The sequence below is a fragment of the Branchiostoma belcheri genome, unplaced genomic scaffold (genome assembly GCF_001625305.1).
Source record: "Branchiostoma belcheri isolate BF01 breed outbred unplaced genomic scaffold, Haploidv18h27 scaffold13, whole genome shotgun sequence".
Lineage (NCBI taxonomy): Eukaryota > Metazoa > Chordata > Leptocardii > Amphioxiformes > Branchiostomatidae > Branchiostoma > Branchiostoma belcheri.
In genome coordinates, this window is record NW_017802713.1 from 4,586,231 (window position 1) to 4,599,168 (window position 12,938).

General features: G+C 39.6%; 1 protein-coding gene across 1 annotated transcript; it reads left to right on the forward strand.

Annotated features, from left to right (window-relative positions):
- The first annotated feature begins 8,390 nt into the window (after positions 1–8,390).
- On the forward strand, positions 8,391–8,807 carry LOC109463751. Its single transcript, XM_019760598.1, has one exon. The coding sequence runs from the start codon at positions 8,391–8,393 to the stop codon at positions 8,805–8,807; it is 417 nt and encodes a 138-aa protein (XP_019616157.1).
- Positions 8,808–12,938: the final 4,131 nt, after the last annotated feature.

Sequence of the window (12,938 nt, forward strand, 5' to 3'; positions counted from 1 at the left end):
GGTCAAATCTTGCTCAAAAAAGCCCGGTCTAGATAGGGTTAAGGTTGAAGTACCAAAAACAAATAATTTTTTTTTTAAACTTAGAATCAAAGCGGATGGAAATATATGCACAAAAACTTTTGGCAAACATTTGTTCGGCAGCAAACAACAAATATCTCTATCCATTAATACCTTGTACCTAAAATTAAACTGTTCCATCATCAGCCTTTCCATATGGAAAAGGTTGATATTTTAATTTTGAATTTTCATTATGAGATTTTGGCTCAGAGTTCCCTGTGCTAGTGGCAAACGCACTAATTTGGGACCCTCAACCCGACGGGCTGTCATTTATGTAATAAAAATAAAAACAATTTCTTCACCATATTTATTTATTTATTTAGTGGTGATCTTAAATCAACTATGGCTGACAGATCCCTGTGGAGTGCAGTTGTGCAGCAGCTAACTTCGCCCGACAGGGACGACGGATGTTGATGAATAGAAATAGGGCCTACCAAATTACACTAAGTATTGGTCTTTTTTCGTAACATGGCTGCATTGAAAAAAAAATATAAAGGTGGTTTATTGTAAGTGAACAAGTGGTAGTCCACATGCTGAATTGTATGTTCTTACATACATATATACATAGGGAAATAAAACTAACTTACATAATAGAATTATTTAAAGCTACGACCAACTCATTCGATTTTTTCATTAATCGATACCTGGTTTTTATAATCAGTAACAACAATACAGTCATAGACTTACACATACATCTTATTCAGTAGTAGTAGTAGGCATCATTTCATCTCGAGATATGAATGTAGCGCTCTAGGTCTGTGGCTGTGTGCAGCATCTAATGTTGCGAATACATCTTATTTAGTACATATATAACCCATGACTCTACACACTGTTATTTAGCAAACTGATTAAAATGGAATTGGGCTGTTTGTATACGGCTGTGTGTACTTGCAATTGGTCTAGTTTGTTTATTTGCCTCTTGACGTCACCTGTGAATTTGGGTAGCCAAACTTGGAGTTGAGTTGAACATATTCTTACTAATATCAAACTTTAGACAAATAGTGGTCCGTCTTTGTAAGCGCAGCACTTCGCAGGCTGACGAATACCAGCCTTAGTTTTCCCAACATAATCCCAGGGCTGAATTTTTTTCAGGGTTACGGCTTACTACTCATGAAAGCTTAGTTCCTAATGTTTCTAAAAATGGGGCAAAATGAATTATAAGGTAAGTTTACCGCTATCTTCGTTGACACAAACAAACAGAAATGGAGGTCATTTCCTGCAAACACTTATTTTCTACAATTGTAGACTTACAATGCAGTAGAAATGTTTAAGATTTGTACTTAAAGGAGTACTAAAGTCCAGAAAGGAGTGCTATATTCAGACAGACATTAATTTTAGGAAATGGAAAATGCATATTACTTTACAGGATACAATAAAATGACCATTTTGCGTGCAAGTCCTAAAACGCATCGATCCAGGACAAATTCTCCAAATACTCTCAAAACTATCCCAGAATACAGCACACTCCCCCATTGGTGTCTATGTTTTAAACAAGAAAGTACGTTACAGACCTAATTTTTGGGGGCAATACGAAAAAATCATACTGCTTTGTGTTCTTTAGTTTCTTACCAACCTTCGGCCTTCTTGGTGTCCTTATCGCCCCCCCCCCCGATTTAAACCGAAAACATTGACGATAAAAAAAACGGCGTAATCTAATTATCTTTTTTATAAGTGTCTAATTATCTGTTGAGTGAATTAATATTTACATGCGAATGATCTAATTTGTATTGTAGTTAAAAACATACTTCATAAGTTGTAAATTAAACATAATTTTCCAAAGGTATGAAGTCGTGGAACGCTAATTGATTTTAAATCACTTCGTGGTTAAAACGCTTATTAATATGACTATGTTGTTCAGTGTGTCGAGGGTATGAAAGGTAACGTGGTACCTAAAATTTGTGTAATCTAGATGGTTAGTCTTGTGTCTGACCTTTTAACTGATCAAACATTTTCGAATTCTTCTCCCGGTGTCTGGCCAATTTAACCCTAAACAGTACACCTGGGGTCCGCGCGGACCCCAGCACTATATATTCTGTAATATTTTTTTTTTTGTTTCTAAAGATTTTTTTCTGAAATTTTAGGTAATTGTCACCCACAAAGTTGTCTCTCAATACTGTGCAGAAAACTCCGTTTCTACCATTTATAAAAAAAATGATATCTGATTTTCTTTTGGGGTCCGCGCGGACCCCAGCCGGCTTTCGATCATAACGGATACACTGGCGGTCTTATACATTACCTTATTTCCGTTTTTATATGTTTTTATGCACTCATCGTATGTCTACCAAGTTTTCAGAGAATGGTGTAGTAATAGAATTAAGTTTTAATAACTTTGGTGTAATTATAAAGTCATATGACGTCAGAGCTAATAATATAGTCCGCCATATTGGATTTTGACCAATGACGTCATTAAATTAGCATATTCTATGCATATTAAATGATTTAACTTATATTTATTTATGTAAGATGCTATTAATGTTGGAAAAGAAGTGTAATTTAATATAAAACTCAAAAATTTTTTATGTTTAAACCAAAATTACTTCTATTTAAAAAAAAACTGCCTGCTAGAAACCCGTTACCATGGCAACACAAAAAACATCAACGTACTAGTATTAAACTAATATGAACTTTTTTCCAGAGACATTTTAGGAAAGGTCTCCAAATTTTTATACTTCTAGCGCAAGCCGTTTAGCCGCTATATGAGATCAAAGTTGGGCCTCAAAAGCCCCTTCAGTCTGAAATGGGTTTAAAAATCGGGTATTTCTTCTTGTCTTCTTTTCTTCACCAAAAAATAGAAAAAGTTCAAAATGTATGATTTTTGTATGTAATGTGGACACAGAGGTTCCCACATCAGTTTGCAAAACAATGGAGCTGGTAGCATGTTGATAATTTCTAAAAATTAGCAAAAAACTGTTCTGGTGTCCGCGCGGACCCCAGTTGTACAGATTAATCAGTCCGGGAAGGTGTACTGTTGAGGGTTAACCAACTATTCATTCAATTTCTACTTAGGAACTCCATAGAATAAAATGAAACTTGATTTGAACCATACTGCATTGGGAAATACTATCCATACAGTGAAGGAATACCAGGATAAATTGGTCATTATTTTTCTAATGTTTTAGTGTATCGGTATGAAATATATAAAACCAATTAAATTTAACAAAATATTATAAAACAATGCTGTTAATAAGATTAAGAGCTAATTTACACTAATTGTTTAACCGAATCTGTTATGTTCCTCGTCAGAGGTTAAGCATGGTATTATATCGTGCTTTTCTTTCAGCTTTGTTTGTGCGATGCGTCTTCGCTCACGCATAGATATAGGGGGTGATAATGTTAACCCCACCGTGTCACAAGACGCAACATGACCCTGCTAATTAATCAAATGCCTGCCAGTATGCACAGGATAGTCCCCATACTACTTTCTTTGGAAAGACACACACGGAGAGGGAGAGAGGGGGAGGGGAGTACAGTCTGATTTTTAAAAATTGCAAAAATTTGGTTGGGGACAAAAAAGCCTAAGCACAAACGAAAATCTAAATATACACATTTACGGACACATGCAAAGTTACGATATTGTGACAATAGTACATTCAAGGGTATACTGACCTGTAAAACTACACTGCAAGAAGGTTTCGTAAATCGTGTATGGTTGGTCAAAGACACTAACAGTTGCAAAAATGACTCACCGGTGTACTGTCTCTTGGTGTGTCTGACTAGGTAGCAAACGGTAGAGACCTTAATAGGGTTGTCACAATAGAAAGGCGAGGAGCCTTTCGTCTTGGGCGATACTAATTTGGTTTAATAGGGGTGCTAGCAAAAGGACATTCAACCAACAGCACACCCGCACATCGGCTCTTTTTTGTTTCTATTGTAATCACTCCAAGTTAGTGGCATTGTATTTGATAACAACTTCACTCGCAGTCTGTGTTGAGTAACCCTGAGGAAGACGTTGAAGCTTTGTGGGCACGCAGCGCGGCGGCAGCAAGCTATATCACACCGAACGACTTGCTACACTAAATATTCGCTCATTTAATTGCAGAAGTTGTTTAAACCTTTTTTGTGATGATGGCCCGACTGTGCTTGGTGGTAATGACTTCCACTCTACGATAGTTCTTAAGTTGAACGAAGATTTTGAAGGTATCAATTCTAGGTTAATAAGTCTGATATTTCAGCACGAAAGTTCATCTGAGTTGGTAAATTACATTATGAAGAAGTTAAACTGTTCTCCAACTCAAAAGTTGACTCACCGGAATTTTCGACTGAATCAGAACTGGGTCAGCTATGTTCTAGAAACCTGGTTTTTAGTGAGCTTTCAGTTTCCCCGATGTAAGTTTCCCGACAGGGGCCTCTGTTAGTGTTTCCCTGGCAACTTATGTGGTTCTGTTCTGTTGCATCTGAGGTGTCACAGCACATCCACATAGAATCACCGGGACACACAGTGGATCTGGAGGGGGTTAGAATCTTGGATACCGAACAGGATTTCTTCAAGAGAGGCATAGAAGAGGCCATACATCAGGGCACTTCAACCATCGCTCAACCGGGACGGGGGGCGATATCGACTTCAGACAACCTTTGGGAATAATCACGTGTCCACGGGTCAGATAGCTGAGGAAGATTGAGTGATTCAGTCGAACATTCAGTCAAATTTTGAGTTGGAGAACAGTTTAACTTTTCATAAGTCTGATATTTAATGGCATGACTATTTCTTGTTCTTTAATGAGCTGGTGTTAGGTACTTGGTTGGTAAGTACACCAGTCTATTAGTCTTTCCGTACATCATGCCTAGTCTGGACATTTTTCATCTGTCTTTCTTTTGATTTCCGTTACACCTGCACCCCTTTCATAGTTGTTCGTGCAGAATCTTGCAGCTTGGTTCTGTACCCTTTCAGTTTATTTTTTTTTTACTCAGTGCCCGGATGAATCGGACCGTTGGTACGTAGAGAGGTGGAAAGGGAGGGAGAGAGGAAGGGGTCAGGTACTAGGTACGACACTGTAGTACCATGCTAATATGCTAGCCCAGGCAGCCAGTTTGTGTTTTTTGGTGACAAAGGCATATTTCAACTGACCGCCATCTTTAATCGTCAATAGTCAATCGTTAATATATAATCGTCAATACTCAATCGTCAATATTGAATTTTCGAATTTTTTTTTCATGATAAAGCCTAAACTACAATGGAATTATACTAAAGAGGTTCAAGTAAACATTTTCTGTAAAAAAAAAATTGAAGTTGAAATGAAATTTCAAGGAAAATAGCCGGAATGAACCTGATTTAATAATGTCGTCCACCATCTTGAATTTTGCCCAATAACGTATAAATTATGCGATATTATTGATAAAAATACATAAATTTACATAAGTTAAAATTTCATTGTTTAAGTCAAACTTACTGATTTAAAAAACGCATGTCAGAAACCGGTTGCCACTATTATGAACTTCTGCAACAAGGCAATGTGCGAAGGGGAAAAACCGCAGATCTTATGCCTTCGTCAGATGGACATTGTTCTAGATAAAGGGACGTTTTTTTTAATACTAGAAATCAATTTGGCCTAGAGTACAAAAGAATCTTTGTACTCCTTTTTTTCCCTTTTTTTATTCTACAACAGTGTTGCAAAATGTAATGAGAAGATGTGATGAAAGAAAAGAATCAGAACAGGGGGAGATTTATTGCTGTTTTCGTTTGTTTTAAACTATGTTCTTTTATCCAATTTGCGTCCTAACCTTTGTATTTTCACAGTTAGTATGTTCCAAATCTGTGCATGTTAATCAGTTGTTGTTTTTTACCTTCGTTTCTTTTATTGTGCTTTTGCAACAAATTTAAGGTCTCCAGTGGACGTCATCCATAGAAATTACTTGGTCTGGCCTTACAATTTAGGGAATGACCTGCCTGACGCATCTCCACTCCCCCCCCCACAGTATTTATAGGACAGCCCCTCTATTGTAAGCAATTGATACCAGATGTGGGGACAGCTGTCTCCCATGTGAATCAATGCAGAGGTTGGTGGGGGTAGTTGATTTGATTTGATTTGATTTATTAGGCTGATAACACATATGTATGCAGCCAGGACTGCCCAACTAGCCGGAGGCTATTATAAAGGGCTAGCCCTCACAACAATAACATAAACAATTCGGAACAGTTAACAGTTAACAGTGTCAGTTACAATTCAGATAGACATACTACCGGTACTACTACATAACAGATGTTGTGGCCAAGCGTTAACAAGCTAGAATATCCGGCCTGGTCGTCGTGCGTTTACTACAATTACATTTATATGTCAGGTTAATATACTATTACATAACAGATGTTGTGCACTATATTTACATTGTCAATACAATATTATTCTATTGAGCTATTTACTAAGTAGTTGTCATCAAGTATTTATCAAGTATTGTCCATAGTTTCTTTTTAAAGGAGCTGATGGAGCGGGCTGTTCGAGTTTCGCTAGGGAGAGTATTCCAGATAGTTATAGCTCTGATTACAAATGTTCTCTGGGATCTGGTGGTTCTACAAACGGGTATGGATAAGTGTTCACTATTCCGTAAGGGATACCGGGATTCTGTGGCGGACGCTCGCGCTCGAGGTAGCAGACTTTGCAGGTGTGGAGGACAGCGACCGTTCAACAGTTTGTACATGGTTACTGCAGTGTGAAACTTGCGTCGAAACTGGAGAGATGGTAGAGACAGTTCTGTGTAGAGACTATTGTAGGAAGGGTATGGGATCCCAAAGTGACCACTGATAAGCCTGGCTGTTTGGTACTGAACAGATTCTAAAGTCCTTTGGTCACGTAAAGTGAGGCCAGCCCAGACAATATCCGCGTACTCTAACGTAGGTCTTGTAATGGTGATGTACAGCCTGAGCAGTAAGTTTTGGGGAATTTTCCTTCTTAGGGCACATAACAGTCCTGAAGAACGTCTTGCTTTGTTAGAGATGACCTCGATGTGCATTGACCAGGACAGGGTATTCGTGAGAGTGACGCCTAAGTGTTTGTGGCTGGTGACAACTTGCAGTACAGTTCCTCCTAAGGTCACAGGGGGAATCGGTTGTGGTAGAGTACGAGTTGTAATGAACATGACTTTGCACTTGTCTATGTTAGCTTCTAGTTTCCATGTAGAAAGCCAGGTCGACACAGTACTCAACTCTCGGTTCAGTGTTGCAACTACGCGTTGAACAGAATGATGGGAGAATGACAGAGATGTGTCGTCGGCAAATAAGTTGGCCAGACAATGTGTACGGCTGGTGGCAAGGTCATTGATGTAAAGAATGAAAAGCGTTGGTCCAAGGACGGAACCTTGCGGTACTCCGGCTAGTGGGGACTTCCATGTAGACGTTGCACCCTGGATGACCACTCGTTGTTTTCTGTCCGAGAGGTAACCGGAGAACCAGTCATGCATAAGTCCACTGATTCCATATGATTTTAGTTTGGACAGAAGTCCTGCGTGCCAAACCTTATCAAAGGCTTTCCGAAGGTCTAGAAATACACAGCCGACTATTTCTCCTTTATCCATTGCATCAGTCCACTCCTCTACCAGTCGAGTCAGCTGGAGGGTTGTATTGTCAAGTGGTCGAAACCCGCTTTGGTTGTCAGTTAATATCCGGTTGACATGAGCCGTTAAACGTTTGTTAACAAGTGTCTCTAGAACTTTTGAGACTGTGCTAAGCAAGGATATGGGCCTGTAGTTGTTTGTGAGGTGGCGGTTACCAGCTTTGTGAATGGGTGTTACGTTATCCTTTTTCCATTCTGTAGGAACTTGGCCAAGAAGGAGAGATTTATTATACAGACGAGTTAGAGGAACTGATATGGGGGTAGTTCATTATCTATCTAACACAAAAGGTCCACTGCAGCAAAATAGGGACCCCCACGAGTCCCGTTTTCGAACTTGACCTTCGCCTCTACAATAGTAGCTTCCCTACCAAAAATCATGAACATCTGTTTAAATATACTCGAGTTATTTTGCTCACAAGCCACAAACACAAAAAGTCCACTGCGGTGACGAACGGACCCCCCACGAAGCCCAAACTTGCACTTGGCATTGGCCTTCACAACGGTAATCTGCCTGCCAAAAATCATGGACGTCGAACAATGCCTTCAAGAGTTATTTCGATAAATCCGCAGTCACCCACAATGCGGCGAGACAATTTTATAGTCTTTCTGACGAAGACAATAATTATACCCAAATACCGGTATCGGCAGCTCGTCCACAGCAATGTCCTGTCTCGGCCACATCTGGTCTAATGGCAAGATATCCAATCTCAGGCTCTATATAACAGCTTAGTGCTCTCTGTCCTACTCTATGGTGCAGTGCCTTGGACCCTCACAGCCACAGAGGAGCGTCACATGGACACCTTTGACCAAAAATGCCTGCGTAGGATCCTTGGCTACCGCTGGTATGACTTCATCTCTAACTCCACCGTACGCCAAAGAACCGGTCAACCGCCTGTCTCCTACAAGATCAGACACGCCCGCCTGCGACTCTTTGGCCACGTAGTCGGAGCTGATCCACCCCTGGAAGCTGTCAGTCTACTGAAGGCAGCCACGCCTGCAGGCTTGTCCAGACCCAGAGGCAGACCCAGACGCAGATGGGGAGACCAGCTGAATGCAGACTTCAGCACAGTGGGTCTTAATGCAGCCACAGCCTGGCAGAGGGCGCAGGACAGAACCATCTGGAAGACAACTCGAGCAGGAGCCATGTCCATTCGAGCAGGCGCCATGTCCATAGATTATCATTGTTTTATAAGATTGTTCACGGCTTAACACGGACATACCAGCTGACTGAATTACTTCCCCCAGAAATGTTTAATACTACTGTATACAACTTAGGAAACAAATTTAACTTCAGACTCAGTAGGCCTATTACTAATAGACATTGTAAATCCTTTATCCCGTACTATTTAAATTATTGGAATGATCTTGACTTTGATATTCGCTACTTACGTTATGTACCTTTTAAAATCGTCTTACTAAATTAGTAAGCCCCGTTCGTCCCCCGTGGTACTCTTGTGGCCCCAAATACACCTGTGCCAGATTCTTTCCCGGTTACGTATCGGCACTTGCAATCTTATTTATAGTCTTTTTAATCGTGTTTTGATTCTTAGCCCTTCGTGTATTTGTGGGTACCCCTGCGAATCTATTTCTCATTTTATATTACACTGCCCTTTGTTTACTCAGTTAAGAGATGATTTTGTTAACAACCTCTCTGATTTAATTGGTTCTTTGATTGATTTAGATGCCCTTTTTGAAAGTGCCAGGCTCCATCTTGTACTCAGGGGATCGTTTGCGATACCCTCTGAGTACAATGAAAAAAATTATGTTACTTACCCAATATTTTATAAGCGGCACTAAACGTTTCTTTGTTACAAAGTATACTCTGTTTTGTTTGTAACATATAAATCATATAATAGTTCTCCTGTTGATATATTGCTGTATGTATAGGGGTTTAGTTTTCAGCGTACTACTATATGTTTATGAATATTTGTATGATTATTGTATTTATGTTAAATGTTAAGTGGAGCTGTAAAATAAGTTGTATAACTTGAATTCAGTCCAACGTCGTCCTTGCATTTGTATTGCTTTATTCAAGAAAAAAGAAAAAAAAAAACTTGGAGAGGTGCGACGCTCCCTGGAGCATGCGGTGCTTAGTGAGTGAGTGAGTGAGTGAGTGAGTGAGTGAGTGAGTGAGTGAGTGAGTGATACCCAAATTCGAGAACCAGAAAAATAACGAGGCATTACCCTGAGCTAAATTGTTACCAAGAGACACAATAAAATGATTCTTAACAGAATAAGACCAGTTCTGGATGAGCACTAATTATTCAAGTCTCATCAAGACCTACCGAACTACTAAGTTTCATGACACTGCATATTAAACGTCTTGAGTTATGCTGTTCACAGACAACCAGACAGCCAAACGGGTAGACGGACAAACGCTACTGAAAACATAACCTTTTTGGCGAAGGTAAAAACGTCTTTTGATCCCCAGTCCCCCTGCATGTCAACAGCCACTTATCGTACGGCAACCAACTTTTAGAGAATGATGTTGTAATAAAACTAATTCATAACAACTTTTGTGTAATTTGACGTCACATGACGCCATTATGACGTCATTTAAATGATTTTTTGGGTAAAGCCTTCAGAAAATTAGTAAAACTCAGAATACAACCAAACTTAAAGAAAGTGTTTGTGATAGAATATTAATGTCTGCCCCTGGCAACAACACTGACGTCAAAATTACGTCATAAAATGACGCCATGCGTAATTTAAGCTGTAAGCTGTAAGCTGTTGCATCCAAAATCTTGAATTTTAAAAGTTGCATTTTTCAAGATACAGCCGGGACCAAGCAAGTGCAGATTTCTCTCCATAGATCCTTGTCTAACATAGCATTTTCTAAACAATCAAAGTCAATACCAGTGTCTTTAATCTAAGAGTCTGTGAAAGTCAAACTTCTGGAATGCACTCTGCCCCTCGGTTTCCACAGCAGGACGGTCGAGACTACATCTTGCTTGGCTTTGCAACAATGTCCTGCAAACTTAACCCGTCGATTGGTAAGCTTTTCGGACACCCTTGTGAGACCACCATAAATAGTGTTGATAGTGGCATGCTGTGTCCAAGATACGTTCTGAGCTCTACGCAGAAGCTTTGTATAGGTCCCATCCAGTCTGTTTTGCAAATAACGGGTGAGCGTCTATGTTTCCGAACCGTAGAGTAATATAGGTTCTGCAGGAGTAAGAAAAACTTGGACCTAAAAGTGTAAGACATACTTGATTTCCAGATTTTATCCAATTTGTTACTAGATTCCCATCCTAGGGCTTTTCTTATTTCAAAACCTTTCCTTGGGCACATCATGTAGGAGCCAAGATATCTAAAATTTTCTACTCTATGGATAAGAGCCCCAGACAATTAGCTAAGTTCCAGTGGTACAGTAATTACTTCCATGACATGTCATGGGGGTTATATTTTCAGTTGCGTGATTCTGTCTGTCTGTCTGTTAGTCAACAAAATAACTGAAGAACGCCTGGATGGATCGGTTTCATACTTGTGTGTTCGTAGGGTGTGGCAAAACCTGGAAATAATTAGATTTTGGCCCCCCTAGCGGCTTCCCTTGGTAATACAGTGCAACTTCCGGTTTTGATATTTCGCGATCTGGACATGCTAGAGTCATGAATTTTAGATGGTAGATAGTAGATGGTAGACATCGGGAAAGAGTCACGTGAGTTTTCGCCTCCTAACGTATTGTTCTCGAATTGCAGTATGGTTTTAAAAAAAACTTTCTAGAGGGGATAACTAAACAACCGTTTGACAGATCGTCTTGATTTTTGATATGTAGGTAGCTTAAGTGATGTTTGACAGAAATAAAGTACAATGATGCAAATCAGGACCTACTTTTCATAAATAATGAGGAAATTCTATAAATCTGCTGTATTCGATATTAGGGCTATGAAACACTTGTGACGCATTTAATTGAAAACAGCAAGATTATTGGCAGATATGGATTATGTAAATAAAGACTTAATTTGCATAATTAATGAAAAATTAATACAATTTTATGTTGGTAACTGCTGGGAATTTAATACTTGCCATAATTGGAAGTTCACTGAAGGTGGATATCACCTAACGTAATCTATTCAAATCAGGCCACCAATTGCATAATTTATGACGAAATGCTAGAATAGCCTTATTTCTTAAGATAACCCTGTCATTGGGTGGAGAATATGATTAACTGATACAACATATGCAAATACGATCTTATGTTTTGCTTATTCGCAGTAAAAAATGTATAGTAGTCAGTTTAGACGTTAACATGATTTAGCAAATGTATGTCAGAGGTCGTGCTTACATATAACCAACAATATCGTACGTTGTCCCTGCCAAATGATAAAGATTTCACCAGTGTGTTAAATGTAACTAGGTAGGGGCTATGCGAATAATTTGTATGGACATTTTGCTAATGAGCAGGATTGTAAATGTAAGCCATGTACAGGTGGTCACCATGCATACGATTTACGACAGCACTAAACTAGTCATGGAGGTATGAGATCGCTGAACTCTTAGATTCATTACAATGTAGTCCCACTAGTGATGCTGATTCTTCCAGTGTTTGAAGCAAAGTTTCTGCATTTTTGACGGTTCTAGCATAAGCCGCTCAGGCGCAAGATATGAAAGTGGGCGCAGGCCTCAAAACCCAACCCCCAACACCCCGTCTGAAAACAGTTAACTAAAAACTATAATTCTAGAAATATTTTAAGTAACCAGTTCTGGGCAAAATATTTCCGTCTGCTGAAAGAAATTGTTTTCGCTTGTACGTCGATGAAGGTTAGACATCCAGGTAATACGATATGCCAAAAAACAGTTACTTAAGCAACTGGATATGATTTTGAAAACGTCAGACGTTTCAGCTAGTATCCACTAGCTTTCGTCAGTGACTTAGAGACCAGAGGGGAAAGCAGGTTTATATACACAACCTGTTGATTGATATGCAAATAAAGTGAAGACAAATTTTTGGAAGTCGAAAAAGGAACAAAAGTCAGACAAGTCAAGACAAGATGATGCAAATTAGTCTGAAAACTCCTGTTATACAGGACAGGAGCCTAATTGTTGTCTGTCCTCGGGGCTGGGAGTGCCAAATCCCAAGTGCCGGAAAGATCGACCCGTAGCCCCCCTTCCCTGTTGAGGGTGGGGTTGTACATTCTTTCATATATTGCCTCTTTAACACCCCGTTCCCACCAGCGTGTTTCGCGGTCTAAGACATCCGTGGACTCGAGGTTGACCCTGGTTGTGTTGTAGGTGGTGGAAAATAGCTGAGGAGTAGCCGTTGGCACTAGGTCGGCAATGTTCTTTGTACCTTACTTTAAGCGGTCGACTTGTCTCTCCGATGTAGTCTTAGACAGGGAG

What these genes read in the sequence shown, in the direction of transcription:
- LOC109463751 (XM_019760598.1), top strand. Translation starts at nt 8,391, where the DNA reads ATGGACACCTTTGACCAAAAATGCCTGCGTAGGATCCTTGGCTACCGC.